The 18,522-nt window shown below is 47.9% G+C and overlaps 1 protein-coding gene across 1 annotated transcript in view; it reads right to left on the bottom strand.

The window, feature by feature from the left end:
* HYDIN (HYDIN, axonemal central pair apparatus protein) overlaps window positions 1–18,522 on the bottom strand; it is a gene marked incomplete at its 3' end in the record, with an annotated part of 98,009 nt that overhangs the window by 43,805 nt on the left and 35,682 nt on the right. The window contains exons 17-23 of the mRNA XM_010011927.1: window positions 18,175–18,327; window positions 15,004–15,242; window positions 11,772–12,027; window positions 9,769–9,912; window positions 7,937–8,080; window positions 6,712–7,073; window positions 1,749–1,941 (exon numbers count right to left, since the gene is read on the bottom strand). Of these exons, the coding sequence (XP_010010229.1) occupies window positions 1,749–1,941; window positions 6,712–7,073; window positions 7,937–8,080; window positions 9,769–9,912; window positions 11,772–12,027; window positions 15,004–15,242; window positions 18,175–18,327 (1,491 nt within the window). The remainder of the gene's footprint in view (window positions 1–1,748; window positions 1,942–6,711; window positions 7,074–7,936; window positions 8,081–9,768; window positions 9,913–11,771; window positions 12,028–15,003; window positions 15,243–18,174; window positions 18,328–18,522) is intronic.

Here is an 18,522-nt window from a genome sequence, read left to right as displayed (position 1 = left end):
CATGAGAAAGCTGGGTTTACCCAGTGCTCACTCCTGGGCACCTCAGTCCTGAGAACTCAAGGGCATTTTGCACCCTTCTGCCAGCCTGGCTTCACTAAGTCCTGTCCAAGGAACATGCCAAAACCCCCACAGCTGGACAGGTTAGTTTCTCCATGACAAAAACAGGAACATAGCAGCAAGTGAGAAGTATCAAACCCAGGAAATAAGGACTTAGGAAGTGCTTGGCACAACTATCCAGTTTCAGATGGGGCTTAAGTTTCACCTCATACACTCCTCAGTGCTGGAGAGCTGAGGATCTCCACCAGGTAATTTTTCTCAGGTGACACCTTCCTGAAGATGGCAGAGATGTTTCTATGTCTTGCAGCCCTTGAGAGATGGTTTTTAACCTCAGAGGTGCCATCTTTCAAAAAGGACCTTGTCCCTGGGCTTCTGACCCCTGTTTATAAGCAAGGGCTTTGTGATTCTCTTCTATAAGAGAATAGTTGAATAGTTGAATATTCAATACCTGAAAGAATAATTGCTTCTTCAGTAAAGAAGAGCTTTGTGCTAGGGCCTCGACACCAGCCGAGTCTGCAAGGATATTTATGGGACATCCTTAGACCTAATCAAAGGCTACATCTCCTCAGTAGATAAAGCACTGGGAAGGGGTGAGTCTTCTCATGCTTCAATGCTTTCTGTCATCTCCACATTTTCAAACCTAGCAAAGCTTTGCTAAGTATATATTCCCAAAGATGTCAACCCACATCTTTTCCTGGCCTATGGTCTCCCATCTCCCCAGGGAGGTTATATGGATATTGCTTTGGTACAGTGACATAAGGAGAAGATGAAGCTGCAATCCAGAGGTATGCTTTGAAGTGATTTCAGATCCTGCTTAGCCATATCCACTTGAATTTCCCTGGTTTATTTGTGCATACATGGCAACAAAGCAGGAAATAAAGATGATTTCATGCTTCTATCTGAAAACATTCAGCCACACTATTCTTTACATCTATAGGGTATCATTTTTAATTGATTCAGAAAAAATGTGCAGAGTTACAACATTAACATGACTTATATTTGGAGATGAGCAGGTGCAACCCCTCTCCTTGAACTTAAGGCCAACGCTGCTACTTTCAGAACCTCCCGTGCTTTCTTGTATCCTTTTTTATTGCCCCAGGAGCAAGACGCTGTACAAGGCATCAGCTCCCAGGAGCATAAAGGTCAAGCTCCAGAGCACCAAGGCTCACCAGGAAGGGTCAGCAGATCAAAGACCATTTTCCAAAGGCCATGCTAGGAGGAAGTGACAGTGACTTTACAAAGTCTTGTTTTATAAAAGACAGCTCTGTGGCTGTTGCTGCAATACCGGATCTCAGGTGAAGACAGAGACGTGAAAAAGGGTGGCTCTAGTTGGGGGTGAGAAGGTGGTACATGGAGGTCAGTACCTGGCACAGCTTGATACAGGAAGGAAACTGGAAGCTTTCACACCACGATGCAGACAAAAGCCCATTTTACGTTGTTAAAAAAGAAAAGAAAAAGCAAGCCCTCCAGAAAAAAAAGCCCAAACTCAACATAGGTCAGTAGGATCTGAGTGGGATTCTCCAAGCAAAACTATCCTATCAATTTCTCCTCCCCTGAAGCCCCATATCCAGCTGCTGGTCCAGCTACTCAGCCTGTTCTCAAGGCAGCAAAAGAGAGGTTGGCATGAGCACAACTCTTGGGAGGGAAGCTGGGGGACGCAGTGCAAGTGGGAGTTGCACAAGAAAATTTACCTTTGCTTCCAGGGAGTTATCAGCATCTGCTGGCTCTTGGGCATCATCCCCCACTGCTCCCAGGGCTTCGGCTGACTCCTCTACACTTCCACCCTTGGAGCTGCTCTCTGAAGATGCTGAGTGCTCCGAGCAGGCTTCCTTCTCCTTCAGTGGTGGGGGTTCCATGAAAAATTTAGATGTTGGAGGGTTGAACCTGGAAACATAACATAACCTCAATCATGGACATGCAGTGGGAGGTAGGGAAGCCTGCATGAGCAGCTCCTCAGCAGGATGTGGTCCCTGTGGGCACTGGTGGTGTGAGTTCAGTAACAGGTCTGACCCAGGAGCTCCAAAACCAGGACGGAGCAGGCCAGCACTTGGGGCTGCCTGGGGATGATGCTGGTATAGCAGTGGTGCAGGCAGCTGGCAACTGGTTGCAATAAGGAACTAAAAAGGACAGAGCTGAATGCCTTGTGGGGAGGCAGAAAGCACACCAGGAAAGGAAAAGGTGCAAAAAAGGCGAGATTGAGACACAAAGTTTCAGATCCAGACAGCGATGAGCCAGTACTGACCCACCAGTGTCCTCCTAAAAGCACTCACTGCCGCAAACCATACCCAGAGACCCAAAGTGAGACAGTTTGCAGCTCTACTAGGTACTTATGTTAAATATTTCCCCTGACAATCACCTGCAGCTGCAGGTCAGTACAAGCAAGTGGTGATGCCCATGGCTTTTTCCAAGGGCCATCAGGCAGGAGCAGGGATAGATCCCGCAGCCTGCTGTGCCCTGACCCTGGCAGAGCCCAGAACCATGCAGGGGCACCCACGGAGCCCAGCATGGGACGCACATGCAAGGCAACACATAAAGACACATCAAGCAGCTGCAGGCAGAGACTCACAATTAAACAGCCTGTTAATCCCTGACTGGTACTTCGGAGAAAGCAGCTTTGGTCATTTTTAATTAAGGTACTGCAAACCGTGCCAAGTTTCAGCTCCCTGCTGTGCCACAGGTATTCCCTGTCTGCAAAGCAACGGCTCTAACTGCACGCCAAGCTGAAAAGGCAGCAGCTCTGCTGAAGCCAGGCTGACACCCATGTGGCACTTACCAACGGCGCAGTTACCTCCCCAGCAGTTTCTAAACACAAATGGCTGGAGGAGCAGTTGGGCAAATGATTGAGCAAAGCGGTCCAACAGCTCACTCATGGACGGAGCCAAGCTGATCATCTGAGCAATATCTGACAGTAAAAGGCAGATGGTTTAATGTTTGCAACCATTCCCGTGTGACCCGGGTTACGTTCCCTGTTTTAAATTGCAGCAGGTGCTCACAGGGACTCTGCTTGCATCTCTGATACCACATGGAGGGACACATTTGAATCAGGCCTGCTTGTCACTTGTGTCTATTTTCAAGGGTTCCTCCTGTAGTCAAACAAGGCAGATTTTCTACAACAACCTGGACTTTTCATTCCCAGATGGAAATTCTGTGCCTTTAATATATTCCCAAATGAATATTTGTCTTCAGCTTTGTAGCTTATTAGCTAAGGCTGTTCTTCATTTCTGGATTGGAGGCTCTGCTCTTCTTAACTCCCAAAGGATCCCACCTGACTTGTCCTTCCTACAATCACATGCAAGAACAAGGCTTGGCCCAGGTGAGCTCTTCTGCAGCCCTCCCTCTGCAGCTCTCCCTCTGCCTGCTGCTGGGACCTCATGTGGACCCTTGGCAAGACCTTGGAAGCAAGTCCATGTGGAAGAATGAACCAGGGCTGGAGAGGAGGAAGGCATTCACTTGCCCCTGCAAAGTGTGTCCCATCTGTGGTACCGCCTGTGCAACCTTTGCTTCTCTCAGCTGAGGTACTTTAATATCTCTTGAGGTGCACTGATGAGTGACCAAACTGCTGAACACCTCTAGCAGCTGCTAACTTGGGTATCTGCATCAGAATCATAATCATAGAATATGAGGTTTGAAGGGACCCTCAAGGATCATCTGGTCCAACCTTTCTTGGCAAGGCATGACCTAGGCTAAATGTTCCAGCACCTTGTCCAGCCAAATCTCAACAGTGTCCAGTGCGGCGAGTCTACCACTTCCCTGGGGAGATTATTCCAGTGGTTGATTGTTCTTATTATGAAGAACTTTCCTCTAGTGTCCAGTTGGAATCTCCCCAGGAATAACTTGCGCCCATTACCCCTTGTCTTTTCCATGTGACTCATTGTAAAAAGGCACTCTCCATCTTCTTAAAGAAACACTTTAAATACTGGGACATGGTGGTAGGGTCTCCCTGGAGCCTTCTTTTCTCAAGGCTGAACAGGCCCAGCTGCCTCAGCCTTTCCTCACACAGTTTCCTAGTCTTTTTTGTCACCTTTGTGGCCCTTCTCTGGAGCCTTTCAAGCCTGTCCACATCTTTTTTGTATAGCAGGGACCAAAACTGAACACAGTATTCCAGGTGTGGCTCGTCAAGCACCAAGCAGAGGTGCACAGGATGAAATAAATTCAGCTCAGCTGTGACAGTGGTGCTTTTGGGCAACTTGCAGCTGAATGTTACCTTTACCTGGTGACAAGGGAAATGCTTGCAGTATAGGGGTACCAATAGGAGCACCTCAAAGCCCTCCAGCTGTGGACCAGTTCAGGACATGGGCCTGGCTGTCATGACAGTGGCTGTCCATCCCAAACGCGCTAGTGTGATCCATCCTCCAGGATGAAACCACAGCTCTTAGAGTGGCTTGTGATAAATAATGTGGGTTAATAACAACTCCTAAGATGGAAACCCCAAGATGGAAAAATCCATAATCACTTATTAAATTGCCTTAGTTTTATAGAATGGTTTGAGGCAACTTCACAGGACCATGGTGCCTGGACAACAACAGTAGTTTTCACTCCAAAGTAGAAGCCCTCTGAGACCCAACTCCCATATGGGAGAAGCTGTGGAGAAGCACAAAGCAGAGCAAGGGGCTTTTTCCAGCGGGGGAAAAGTCAAAATGAATTACCAGGAAGTGTAACATGAAAAGGAAGAGAGTGATGAATCCAAGGTGTCAATAGAAAGTTGACCCCTGGGAACAGATATCTTCCTGGTACTGAAGGGAAGGCGGGTATCTTAGAAAAGGAGAAGGAAGGAAAAGATAACAAGATGTTCAGCATCAGCCCAGGCTTTAGGTAGCTCTTTCTGTGATGTGAGTTGGAACTTTCTGGGCATCCTCCAGTACTTTCAGGCCAAGGTTGTGAATTCAGGGAGGAAGGCAAGGAGCAGAGAAGGACCCATCCTAAACCAGATGGGCCAGAGGGCTGTGGAAGTGCATCCACCAGCACAGCTGAGACAAGGAATCTCCCCACATAAGCAGGTTTGCTTGGAGCTGGAGGGGCTGAAGCAAGGTGTTAACCCCTCTGGGCCTGTCTCACCCAACCCAGCCACCCCTCAAGTAAGACAAAATGCCTCCAGGAATTAACAGAGGGAATTTAATGGGAGCACAGGTGGACTGACACCAGGGAGAGAGGAATCTTTCCTGCTAATGAGCCAGCAAAGGGTCTATGCCAAGCCCTTTGGAGCAGAGGCTGTCATCCTGATGAGATATTCAGGACCCTCCACTGCCAATGACGCAGTTGAGTTGGGTGACCTGGCACCTACAGAAGAATGAGCACCTGCAGGCTCAGGTCCAGCAAAGCCAATTCAAGCAGAGTCAGGACAATTAAAAAGCTGAAAACTGAATCAGCATTCACATTTCTAAAACCCTCACTTGGTTCTAATAAAAAACAAGAGTAAAGATAAACAGGTACCCAGGGGAAACTAATTCCACACAGGCTTCACTGTAATGTGTTTGTTTCTCTGCTATTAAAAAATACATACATTGTTCTATCATCAAAATAAGATTTTCCCTTTCGCTTGCAATTAAACCCTCATCTAATTTACCAGACAGCAGGGGCCTCCAAGCAGAGGTTACAGCCCTGCTCACCTCCCTCCACCTGCTTTTCCAGACTCTCTTCTGTGTTTTAGAGTGTGTTCCTGAAGGTGCCATGCATCAAGAAGGGCCACACTAAAGACCTGTTACTTGGTAAGACCCAGGTGAGAATGGGCTACCCCAGTGCCCCAGTCTTCTCCCTCAAGCCCTTCTCATATCATAGCTACTTTCCAGTTCCCAACAGGTCATCTTCCCTAAACAAAACTGTTTCTTGATGATGTCTATTATTTGTAAGAGCAGCACTTCAATGGTTAACTTTGCTCAGTTTCCTAGGGCATTATGGAAAAACCATTTGCTACCACAATTAAAAGTGCCCAGACTAGACTTCTGTACTATGCAGAGGCCACAGTGGGAGGAACCACTAGAAATGTGTTTATAAATGTGCTTCAGCACGACTGCAAGATTGTTCTTGGGCTTGGAAACCACACACAGACCAGTACTGAATGGTCCTGCTTCCCAGGGAATGTCCAGACAAGCGCTCCCACCAACATCTACTGCTGTACCTAAAGATGCAGCAGAACCTGTCATTTCACTGTAAACTGCTATATAGCTCTTTGGTGAATGTGATGTGCAGTTTAACAGACAAAAACTCAGGCCACGATGGTCTGAGGAAGCAGCCTTCCACACCAGCTTTCCTTCCCCCAAGAACCAGTACAGGGGCTACAGCAGAGCAAGAAAGTGGGACAGCAGCCTATAGTTCTGGTGGCAGTGCCTGTGTAGGATCTTAGTGTGAAATAACAACAAATAGGGTTGGCAGGGAAAGAAAAGAGGTCATATTGTACCTCTGCTTATCCAAGTGTCTAAACATGGCTTTGTAGCTCCAGAGACAAAGCAGGAGGGCTGTGTGAAAAGTGTTAGCAGTGTCTTACCTTCCCAGCGTGGCTGGAGAACAGTGTCTCCTTCCCAGCATGAGACTAGTGGAGATCACCTATTCCCTGAGCACATAGCCTGACCACAGCTGGTAGGTGTTGTTTCCACAAGGGAAAATTGAAAGCAGTTTGTCAGATCAGACAAATTGCCTTGGTGTTTGCAAACTACAAACAGGATACCAGGAAGAAGAGCTTCAAGGGGAGGGCAAAGGTGCACATACCTGATGAGGTTCCTGTGGCTGTCTGTCAGGAACGACCATTGGTACTGGACAAGAAGCGGGCTGCAGTTGGTCATCTTGACATAACGCACATCTTCAGTGTCATTCAAGATGCAGCCAAAGTCCAGGGCCGTGGTCTGGATAAGGAGATTTGGGAAGTAGACTTCTCCCCGCACGGTGACCTGCTCCTGATGAGGATGCTCGAGAAACTGTATCTTCAGAGTCTTCTCTACTACCCGGCTACTCAAATCCTCCCCGTAAGCAGGGTTAAATCCGATGCAGAGGTGAAGTTCCTCCCCTGTCCTCAGCTTCATTGGCTGCAAGGAGATGGAGTATTAACCACTGGTATGATGACGTCCCAAGGTCTGATAGCATGAAAAAGGTAAATGTGCAAAGTGTGACCCCAGCGTGGGCTTCTCAGTTCATCCTTCATTTTCACAGTGAGTGTCTGACTGCAACCACCTCTTTTGTGGTGGTTTTTCAGACACTTTTGTCTGAATCTATCTATCTCAGGCTCACATTCCTGAGCTCTGCACCAATATAAAAGAGAAATACAAACTGTTCTCCTGAATTCTGGATCTGCAGAAGCTATGATGTGCTAAATGCACAACCAAATCAGCACGCTGGCAAGCCAGGGCTTTTTGCCCTGACTCTAGGGGAACTCCTTTATCGGCACTGCAGACTCACCCTTGCAGGGGCTAGTCACTGACAGGGCACAGAAATGGTGGTTGCACCTACAACAACACATGTCTAGCAGAGTCCATGTCCAACGCCTTCCACTGACATGAGGGCAGAAGCCAGGCAGCAGCTGCAGGAGCATCCTCAGCCTTCCCAAAGCCAAAGCTGCCCTCAAAGAGCACAGGCTGCTCCTTAGGTTATCTGAGGGTGGCTGCTGGAGAGCTGGGATGGCTCCCCAGAGACACCTTTACTACACAGCTTGCCCAGACCTAGCTGCCTGCTCCTTTCTCCTCATGTCTTAGAGCCAAGAAATATCTTCCCAATTCAGATGGTATTTATTTTCTTCCCTTCAGTAGCTCGTTTCAAATCTGATTTAGCTCAGGCCAGTCTACTCCAGACTCTACAGAATACACTTCCATGCTAGAGGACCTCCCAACAGAAATGCACCACCACGCTCCTCCCTCTTCAAACCCCACCAGCAGGAAGGTCCATGGCTGCTCACCTGAGTGTCTGCAGGGAGGGGCTGCTGGTCTGCACTGCAAATGGAGAAGGGTTGTCCTAAGGCCAGGACCATGCTGAGGGGCAGTGAAGAGATGTTTTTTAAAGAAAGAGGCTTGTATTGAAGAGTTAGGACATCACTGGGTTGCTACAGAAACAGAAGACAAGAAAAAAATGCTGAATTCTGGCCATGGACCTCCTTCCCCTTCAGATGCATTTAAAATTTTTCAACCCCAAAAGTGCATACATCTCTATTTACTATTTTTATTAGTTTCTGTCCTTATAGAAGGTTTTTTCTTTAAGTATATCAGATGTTTTTCATGTTTAGAAACCAGAGCATCCTCCAGGGGACAGGGAAACAGTCTTTTATACAGATGAGAGAGTAGGACCTGTACAGGAGGCGGGTGCTTGAACAAGATCAAAACCAGAAAGTGAACTCAGACTGCCTCCAGTCTCATATCCTCTCTCGACCTGAATGGCACAAGATGATTTTCACTCACATATGGTATCAGCTCTAGTAGCCTCATAAAAGCAGTGATACTACACAGAGGAGAAAAGCAAGCAGGATTTGCTTACAGGATTTGCTCTCTGTACTGGAGAACCTGCAGCAGCCTGAGGTTAGCTTTGGACACTGACGTGTACACACAGCCAGCTAGAAACCTCAGCAGTCTGGTTGCAACCTACTGCCCCTGCTACAGCGACACGGTGTCTGTAGTCTCAAAGCTATGCTTAGCCTAAGCTATTTCTTCCTATTTATGCATTGTTCTGGGCTTCCTGCATGGTTTCTATAAACTAGACAGTGTTTAGAAAACTAGTTCTGGATGTACGGATATCCAACAGCTGCAGTGTCACAGCACTCAACTGGAGCACGTGCACCATCAAGCAGATCACAGGCAGACAACAGGGACAGCTGAAAAGCTTCTAGTTAGACCTGAAGTGCATGCTCACAGGATTTTGTGCTTCTCTGGAAGCTCAGGAACCAGAGGAGAGACTTGAAAATGCAGAAACTAAATAATGAAATATCTTCTCTTATTCAGACACCTCACAGGAGAGGGAAAGATGATGCAGGAGTTGGGATCTGGAGACTACAGGGCACCTGCTTTGGGTTGGTGTTACCAACACTGCAGCTGAAGGGCATCTGTGGGTCCTTTGAAGAAGGTGAGGCTTGGGGAAATGCAAAAAGCTAGTATCCATATCAACAGCAGAGAAGGCAAAGAGAGACAAGAGATGACAGTTTTTCCTCATCAGCTTGAGGACTTGACAGGAATCTCAGGTTTTCTCAGCTTCCCTACAGGACTGGTGTTCACACATCACCATGCCTTGGAGGATCCTCAAAATCCTCCCTTTATACTGAGTACAGACACTGGTGTCTCTCTAGAAGTGGCTGTGGTCTCCCTCAGCAGAGCAGCTGTAACCCCTGTTTTACTTTGTTGAAGTTAGAAAACTGTCTCATCTCTAAAAACATCCTCACTTACTTCACAAAGGCCCTCAGGGAGGGTGAGGAGCGATCTGGTCTCCCACCTGCAGCCCCAGCACACAAGGTGGCTATGCGAAGCCCATGTTGCTCTCACAGGTCCCACACATCTCACCCCATGCCCTTGGCTCGATTCTGTCTCCACATCAAGAAGGGCAGAATAGAGCAGCTGAGGCTATCCCCAACCCCAGAGGAGTGAAATAATGATCTTCATGTTCATGGCAAAAGCTTGGTCCAGCTGAAATCAACAGCCAAAGCTGGAGAAACTGTTTAACTTCCTCCTTTGAACACAAGCACACACCCCATGGGCTTTAAGTCATCAGCCACACCAGTAAATGCCAGGATGCAATCCAGAGACTTGCCTTCTCCACCCGGAAAGTGATTTCTCTGGTGGACATTTGCAGAATGGGAGCAATGAACTCGCACATGACATCTGCTTGCATGATCAGGGTTTTCCCCGCCGTGTTCCCCACAACAGCGTGACACAGCAGCCGCTCCTTCACCACCTGTGTGCAAGAGACACAAGGCACCCAGTGGGTGTCATCAGGGCATCCAGAAAAAACCCACTCCATTTGCTCATCACCCAGCCATGGACCCTGTTGCTGACATCAAGTTACAATCACTGGTCTCCTCAATAGCCCATTTTTCTTTCTATGCTGCATACTATTGATGCTGTGCTCAGATGTCCCTAATGCTACAACCCAATAGCCACAAAAGGCACTCGTGAGTCATGTGCTGACTACAGTTGTAATAATCCCTGCCCCAAATGTTTATTGGTTTCACTTGTCCCACTGCTACACAGAATGCTTACAAAAAGCAAAAACCCCAAAACCCAACCAAAAACTATATTAAGGGAAACAGCTGATAGAAGGGCCAACAAAGACTAGCAAACCCTCCCTTGAAGTTTGGTGGAAAAGATCCATGGGAAAAACGCCAATAACCAGCCTGTCTTCCTAGGGTGTACTATGCCCTCCTAGAGCTGGTTTTAAAACAAACCTCCCCAGGAAAGAGATGTCTTGCACTTTGCATGAAAGCCCTCTGCTTAAGCTGGATGCTCTTATAGTCAAGACTTCTTTCCTGATTTCTCATGGTTTCACTGTTTCCTCCCTTCATTTCTCACTCTTCCTTCTGATACAGCACCACAACCCAACTCCTCCTCAGAGCCTACAGGCTCCAGAATCACCCATGTTTCACACGCAATATAGGGAGTTGGGCTTCTGACAGACCTGAAGAGCATTAAGTTCTCAAGACCAAGGAAGGGAGCCAGGTAGCCACAGCTGAGCTCACAGATGCTCTTTTAACCTCCCAGGCAAGACACTCTAATCAGGTCCCTGACCACTTTATTTCCTTTTTGGTCCCTTCTTCTCTCTTCAGCAAAACCTATGGACTCAGAACTGCACAGGGACAGTCCCACTGCAGTCAGCCGGGTGGGTAATCAAGTCTTCCTCAAGCTACCACTGAGGCAATCCTTTTAAGCACCTTTCAAACAGCAGCAGCAGGAGCTTAATGTGGATTTTTTTTCCATGTTTGCTTAAATATCTGTGCCCAGTGTTCCTGGAACCAGGCAATGCACACCAGGGTCAGCTGGCAGCTCCTCTGCAGAGTTGGATTACCCCTGAAAAGAGAGGTTCAGAGAGAAGAACACCCAGTGACCCTGCTGAAATCTCCCCCTCTGAACTGCCACTCAAGGGTGCTGAAAGACCCTTGGGACACCAAGGGCTGGCTGAGAGACTCTGGGGCAAGCTGTTATGGAAATATCCACACAAGTCAAGCTATCAATTACAATGATCTCTGAGAACAGCTTCCCACATGGATGAACGTCATTCTGATCATTAGAGCTGGCACACTGTTAATTTCTCTCCTCCAGGACTCAGTGCTAGACAAGGCCACTCTGCTCATGTTTGTCTACAGAGGAAAAATGATGCTGTCCACAAATACTCCCTCCCTTCCTTCTTGGGTGTTTTGTTTTACTCACTGCTTCTCTAGACAACAGTACTTTGCATTTTTTAATTTACTTTCTGCCTGTGCTCCTAGTTTAAGCATAACTTACTTTCTCTGCCTTTCCTTCCTGCCTTGGCCCACAACAAACTGTAACCTGCTGTTTGCCCCTGACTTAACAATAGTTCCTGCAGGCCATATTTTGGTATCAGCAAGTTGGGTTTATGGCAGCTACGAAAACACAAAAAAGCCTTAGCAACTGATGGTGCCAGCAAGGAAAGCAACTGCTGCTGCCACGGTAACTTGTGGCATTTTATTGAAATGCCACAGTTTATTGAAAGCACTTGCTCATTTGCCCAGCCAAATGTCAAGGGGTTGCAGAAGAAGTGATCTGACAATGAAGGGTCAGCCCTTATAGGGAACTTACACGGGGAGTGCTAGAGGAGCCTTCCAGCAGCATCTCCACTGTCTTGCCAGGCATCAGCTCTGCTCTCACTGGTTGAAGCTTAAATACAGGGCAGGCATGACTGGGGGCCTGGGAGGAAACCTGGCCTTTGGCGTTACTGATGGGAGGGAGACGATCACGCCGGTGAAGCATGGTGAAACCTTCTGTTGTCCAATAGAGCAGATGGGTGCGCTGTCCTTTGTTTGTTATCTTGAAGCTGTAACAGCACGGATCCAGGCTAGAAGAGAAGCAGAGATAGAAAATGTCATGGAAGCTGCTATTTCCCAGCGATCACCCAGCTTCAGCACCCTGATGGCATGTTCTGACTGCACACTCAGCGATAAAACCACCTCCCAGAAGGCTGACCTAGCTCAAAGCTTCAGCAAAAGCCAGACCTTGGCTGCCCCTAAGTTTATCCTCATCCAGCAGCTGGTCTGCTTGCGTACAGCAAGCAAAAGCTTCTTGAAGACTATGATCTCGGTTGCTGTGGACAGAGCATCACCAGCCTTTGGTGCTTAATACATGCAGTGTTGCTCCAAGGTGCTTCCTGCAGGTCTCACTCCATCAGGCACTAAGCTGGCCTGTCCTTGAATCCTGCGGCATCAAGTGGATGAGGGAACAGCTTTGCTGCCATTTCACCTTCCCCTGTGAGCTGCTGCCTCAGATGGCTTCCTCTGAAGGTGCTACTGGGGAGCTGCAGGGGATATAGACTCATCTGGCAATCTGGACACCGCTTGCCTCCACTGGTGCGACCCTTGCCCTGGCACCCATGTTATCCCCTCATCCCTTAGGCAGCATCCAACCCTCATCGCCCCGTATCACCCTTTGCCTGAACAGTGCAGCTGGTTTTGTGTTTTAGGAAGATAAATGCACTGTGAGAACGTCTGTCAGAAGCTTCCCCAATACAAACACAGCAGCAAGGGCAGCACTAGCTGCTGAGGGAACGGAACAACAAAAGACTGTTAGATGAGGCTCTCGGTGATATGGTTTAGTGGTGGTCTTGGCAGTCCTGAGGTAATGGTTGGACTTGATTATCTTAAAGGTCTTTTCCAATCTCACTGTTTCTATGATTCTGTGACTCTATAACTATAGCCTGACCTAAAGCAAAATGAATATTCAATGGAAATGGGTTTCTTCATGTTAAGAAACACTAACTGCAGGCTAGTCTTACCCTCTATAAATCCAAGCATGACCAGGAAATGAACTGTTCCTAGAACAACTGTTGTCTTTTTTTGAAAGGTACAGAATACAGGGCTTACAAAATGACCATCTGGCACGAGCAACTAAACAAAACACTGAGGTGACAGTATAGAACACACTAGTCTTGATAACAGATTGTTAAAACACGATGTGTACAAGCTTAGTATGAACTGGTTATGTTTTAGACAGCAACAGATGAAAGCTTGCAGAAGCTCTGGGTAGCTGCAGGATTTGTGGCTCTGGGAAAGCCCAGCTCACCTGGATCCCACCTCAGCTGATCTGGTGGCAGCTGTTGCAATGGCAACAACTCCAAACCTGGAGGCAAAGATGTGAAAGGGGGCCAGAGGATGATGACATGAAATCACTGATGTCCCCTCCACTGTGTAGCCAGTTTGTGGCTGCATGGAGAACAGGCGACGCTGGACAAGCACCAATCTTCCTGCAATGTCCCTGCTTAAAGTGGATGGCTGCAGGTGCATATTTAAACCCCCCAAATCTATATTGAGTGCTTATGGCAAGACTAACCTGCTCTTTCTATCCCAAAATGTAGGTATCAAAGCACTGTGGACCCTCTTGGCAGTCAGAGAAAGGAGAAGGAACCTCAAAAAGACTTTTCATCTCATCCCAAAAGGTCTCCAACACAAGGCAAACAGCAGTTTGAAAAAGCTTATTTTAGTCCCAATTTTAAGAATGGGCCTGGTTTCAGATACACACATTGGGATCAGTGAATTCCCTCTTTCCAGCTCAGCTCTTTCAATGCCTCCTCCTTTTCCTTTCAGAGCTGGTCCTGTATCCACGCTCATGTGCCCATGCCTATGGCTGCCACTGTGGCAAGTGAAGCAGGCAGGAGAAACAAGGAAAGAGCCATGACATCTAATAAAGAGCAGCCTGGCAGGGCAGCTGGGGAAGATGACTGAACTGAGGGATGATACATGGCAAAGGCAAATTCTGCTGCTCCTCCAGGACTCCCAGGCAGAGGGAAGGTAAAACAGCACCATTAATTTAGTCAAGGAACTACTAACAAGCTGCCACCAAGGCTTTCCACTGTTGTGAGCTGATACTCTGTATTGAATGGAAAAGCAAGCAACATTACTGCAAACAGAAGTATGTTCAGACTTGTCAAGCAGCATCTTTTAGCTGGAGGCTTCCAGGACCTGCTGTTTTCCTCTGAATCTTTGTTTGATAAAGTGAGGAAATAAATCATAAAATCATAGAATGGTTTGGGTTTGAAAGGACCTTAAGAACATCAAGTTCCAACCCCTGGCCATGGACAGGGATACCTCAAACTAGACCATGTTGCCCAAAGCTCTGTCCAACCTGGCCTTGAACACTGCCAGGGATGGAGCATTCACCACTTCTCTGGGCAGCCTGTGCCAGTGCCTCACCACCCTCACAGTAAAGAACTTCTGCCTTATATCTAACCTGAACTTCCCCTGTTTAAGTTTAAACCCATCACCCCTTGTCCTATCGCTACAGTCCCTGATGAAGAGTCCCTCCCCAGCATCCTTGTAGCCCCCTTCAGATATTGGAAGGCTGCTCTGAGCCTCCCCAAGGCTGAACGCCCCCAACTTTCTCAGCCTGTCTTTGTACACGAGGTGCTCCAGCCCCTGACCACCCCTGTGGCCTCCCCTGGACTTGCTCCAGCAGTTCCATGTCCTTCTTTTGTCGAGGACACCAGAACTGCACACAGTGCTCCAAGTGGTGTCTCACGAGAGCAGAGGAGAAGGACAGGATCACCTCCTCTGACCTGCTGGTCACACTCCTTTTGATGCAGCCCATATATTATAACTAAAGACAATTCAGTGACAATTTAGTAACTGGTTTCCATGTCAGTAGCTTTTGAGAGTATGTAACGTCTTTCAAATGGCCATAAACTGTTTCTAAAGGAATCCCTGTGCCTTCAGTAAAACGGAGCCAGGACCTTGAGCACTGAAGAAGAACTAGCCTGAAGGATTGCAGCAAAACTCCTCCTTGATGAGCCCATGGGGGAAGCAGGAGCCGAGAAATACCCTACCTGAAGTGGGGTCCCAGGTTGAGCTCTGGAGCAAAGGGTTTGTCGGTGACAATCGTGGTGCCGATGCCAACAGCCTGGACAGGGATGACAGAGGTATGGCTGTTCTTTACAAACAGCTTCACCTCGTCGTTGAATTTCTCCGTGTCATTCAAGTTTGCTATGACAGCCACAGACACCACTGTCTCAGGGGGGATCACTCCTTTACTGGGTTCAACCCTCCAGCGTGAGCGTTTGTCAGCCTGTAAGACAAGCCAAACGCCAATTTAGGATGGTAACCATGGACCCTGGTCTCTAGAATGATGCAGGAAAAGGAACAACTAAAGACATGAGAGTAAAACACATAAAGGTTTGATTTCTCTAAACCTAAGCTACAGTGTCTGGAAACATGGAAACAGCAACTACACAGGAACCTATTCAACCTGTATTTTACCCTCCTTTAACAGACTCACCTCATTAACCCAATTTTGCCCAACCCAAGGGATCCTCATCCTCAGGAGATGTTTATTCACCCTCCAGTCTCTCTTTTGGAGTGCACGCCAAGGAAAAATTTCTCTCTGCTGTTTTTCCAGCAACGGTGGCTGGGTTTGCAGGAGGGCTGAAGGCCAGAGGAAGCCAGAACTGCTCAAATCCCTCCACAGCAGCCACATGGCTGGGGGATACTGCTGACAGCCTGAAGAATAACTGCAAAACCGGCTGATGAAAATCCCAACACAAAAGTCTTCTTTCCCAAGAGTTAGTACAGCCCCCGAAGGACTGAAGCACTCTGTTCCCACTGATCATCAGCTGCAGCGAGGTGCCCCAGTGCCCTCTGCTCTGGAAAATTCAGCTATAAATGTTTAGAGTAGGGCAGTAAAGCAATAAGCAGAAAGAGAACTGCAAGACATGTGCCCTGTGGGCATGGCCTGGGCTTCCCAAGCACTCTCTTCCTTTGGTTTCTCATGGACATCCCTCTATGGATGTGGCAATAAAGGTGTTGGACCCCCAGCCCATCTAAAACAACATTCAGAGGGTGCAAGCTTCAGAGGAGGTATGTATACAGTGCTCCCTGGCCAGCACAAAATGTCCTGGGATGTAGATGTATGACCCATCACGGTGTTAGTGGCACACGTGCCGCAGTTCAGTGCTGTGTTTGGAATGACAGACACTATTCATCCCAAACTCTGCAGTGCTGTAAGAAAAGAGGCTTTTCTCCTTTTTTTTTTTTTTAAATAGAAAGCAACAATGTGCATGGAGGCCTGACACAATCCGAGCAAGTGCTTGATCCAGGTGAAGTTAGCTCGAGCTTCCATCCATCCGGCAGCACAGAGCTTTTAACAGGACAGCAGCCAGCCCAAGGGAGAAGAGTATCAGGAAACCAAGAAGCACTTCAAAGTCATGGGAAGCATTATACACAGCCCCCCAAAATGCCCTCAGCTAACAAGAGTAAGATGAGCTGGAGGCCAGAGAAGCAATAACTTGCTGAGCATTCCAGGTCCCAGCAGTGCCCCAGTGACAACAACCCCTTGGGCTGACTGCCCTGCATGGAGAGCAGGTCAGGTCTGCACGCCTGCATCCCAGGATGGAGCATGCCAAAGGCAGCAGTATCATTGCAGGCTCTGGCAAAATTAATAAACTCAGCTCCATTTAATTTGCCCTCTAGAGCTGTGAAAGAAAGTCTTAAAAATAGCAAGACGAGAATGAGGTGGAGGAAGGTAGTTGGCACAGGGTAAACACTGGGGCCTCACTGACCACATAGGATCCCACCAACCCTCTTCTGTTGTCCCTGCATCCCTTGTGTAGCTTATCACTAGCTGCAGAGGCAGCCACTGCACTGCCATCAGCCAAGGGAGATCAGCCACCAAATGGGAGACAGGGAACTCACAGCTCACCATCCTGCAGCAATCGCCAAGCAGGAAATCAGAGCAGCAGCCTTGGCATTTCAGAGAACTCAAAACTTGGCTTCAGGGCTACAAATGAATGAAAGATGCCCAAGTCACCCACCCGTGAGGCTAAGAGACAGCCAGAGCCAGTTCTGCTCTCAGATGTACACGTGTAGTTCACCCTGACACCCAACTGCATATCAAATTTTATCTCCAAAATTATTCAGTCCTCTCTTCTTCCCATCAATAAACTGCCAGGCAGCCTAAGGCAGCTGAGGTAGCAAAACAGCACCAGAGGATGCAGCTGCTATGGGCACAGGAGTAGCCTGAGCACATCTCGCCTGCCACAGTGCTGCTCCCATCAGCAAAGCAGCACTGAAGAGCCCTTGTCAAAATGTCTAATCAAGCAGGTTCCCAGGATCTGCCTCCCTGAACATCTCTCTCCATGGTCATCAGCAGCTGTCCTGTGAAGCCAAGATGCTCACCATGGGGTAATTCAACCCTATGGAATCAGAAGCAGGAACTATGGAGCAGCAGAGCCTGTCTTTACTGCAGGGAAAGAAACCACCCCTGAACTACCTCATATTCTTGTTCTATTTCTTGATTAGACTCAATATTTGCAGAGACTGCAGTGAAGCAGGATAGGATTTATTGCCCAATCCCAGCACATGAGCCTTCCCTGGCTTCATCAGCCCCACTCCTCCTGCCAGGGGAGCAACCCAACCTCCTTCTGCTGTGCAGCTTGTCACACTATGCAGCCTCTATGAATTAAATAGCCTATTACTGCAGCTAGATGCTCTGCAATTCTTCAGAGCCCAGAGACTCTGTAGGTACACAGTCCCTACAAGTCTATTTTTGTGCAGCAATGAGCTGGTTTGACCCCCAGAGGGTGTGAAACCCATGTCATCGTGAGCAGTTTGAGAACAGACCTCACACCCCAGTCTCTGTCTAACAGAAGTTCAACACAAAGCAAATGCAGACATAACAGGGAAACCATAGGGAAATCCATGCCCTTCTAGGAGCAGAGCCACAGGGTTCTCTTGATCTCAGAGTTCCAAATAAAGTGAGAACTTGTAAAAATTATCCAGGCTCATTTCTGCTCAAACATCTGAGCAAACTCTTTGTTTTATTGAGGGGTGCCCCAGCTAAAATAGCCTCCAAAGCCAGGCTCCTCTTGCCGCGCTGTGATGGGATATCTTGCTTTGTCTCTCAGTGATGTGGAAATGTTGCATATAAGAAAAAGATTAAAATCAAGTCACAGACTCCTATGGACCAGTCATTTTCATTGGAGAACAGTCCCACAGATACTCACCATCTTTGCTGAGAAGGATGCAGGGATGACAGACTGATTGGAGAGGTGGAGGGTTTGGGAAGCATCTTGTAGAACTCGGATACTGCCGAAATTTATCTTACTTGGATGCACATAGACAACTGGTCCTTCTCCAATGCTCACTAAATGGATTTTCTGCTCCAGGAAGCAGGTAGGAAAAAGAAAAAAACAACAGTGAGAGCTGTAAGGGTACACATAGACTGGGGGATAATTCTGACTGTTTGAAGTTTTCAGTGTTGTGAGGCTGAAACAGAAGGCCTGGAGCAAGTGTGGGATCTGGAGTGGTCCTGTTTGAATGCCACAAGCTCCTAGTTATCAGGGGATAAAGAA

This window comes from Nestor notabilis, unplaced genomic scaffold (genome assembly GCF_000696875.1).
Source record: "Nestor notabilis isolate BGI_N333 unplaced genomic scaffold, ASM69687v1 scaffold1463, whole genome shotgun sequence".
NCBI lineage: Eukaryota > Metazoa > Chordata > Aves > Psittaciformes > Psittacidae > Nestor > Nestor notabilis.
The sequence above is the reverse complement of the archived record's forward strand: the minus strand, read 5'-3'. Positions and strand labels throughout refer to the sequence as shown.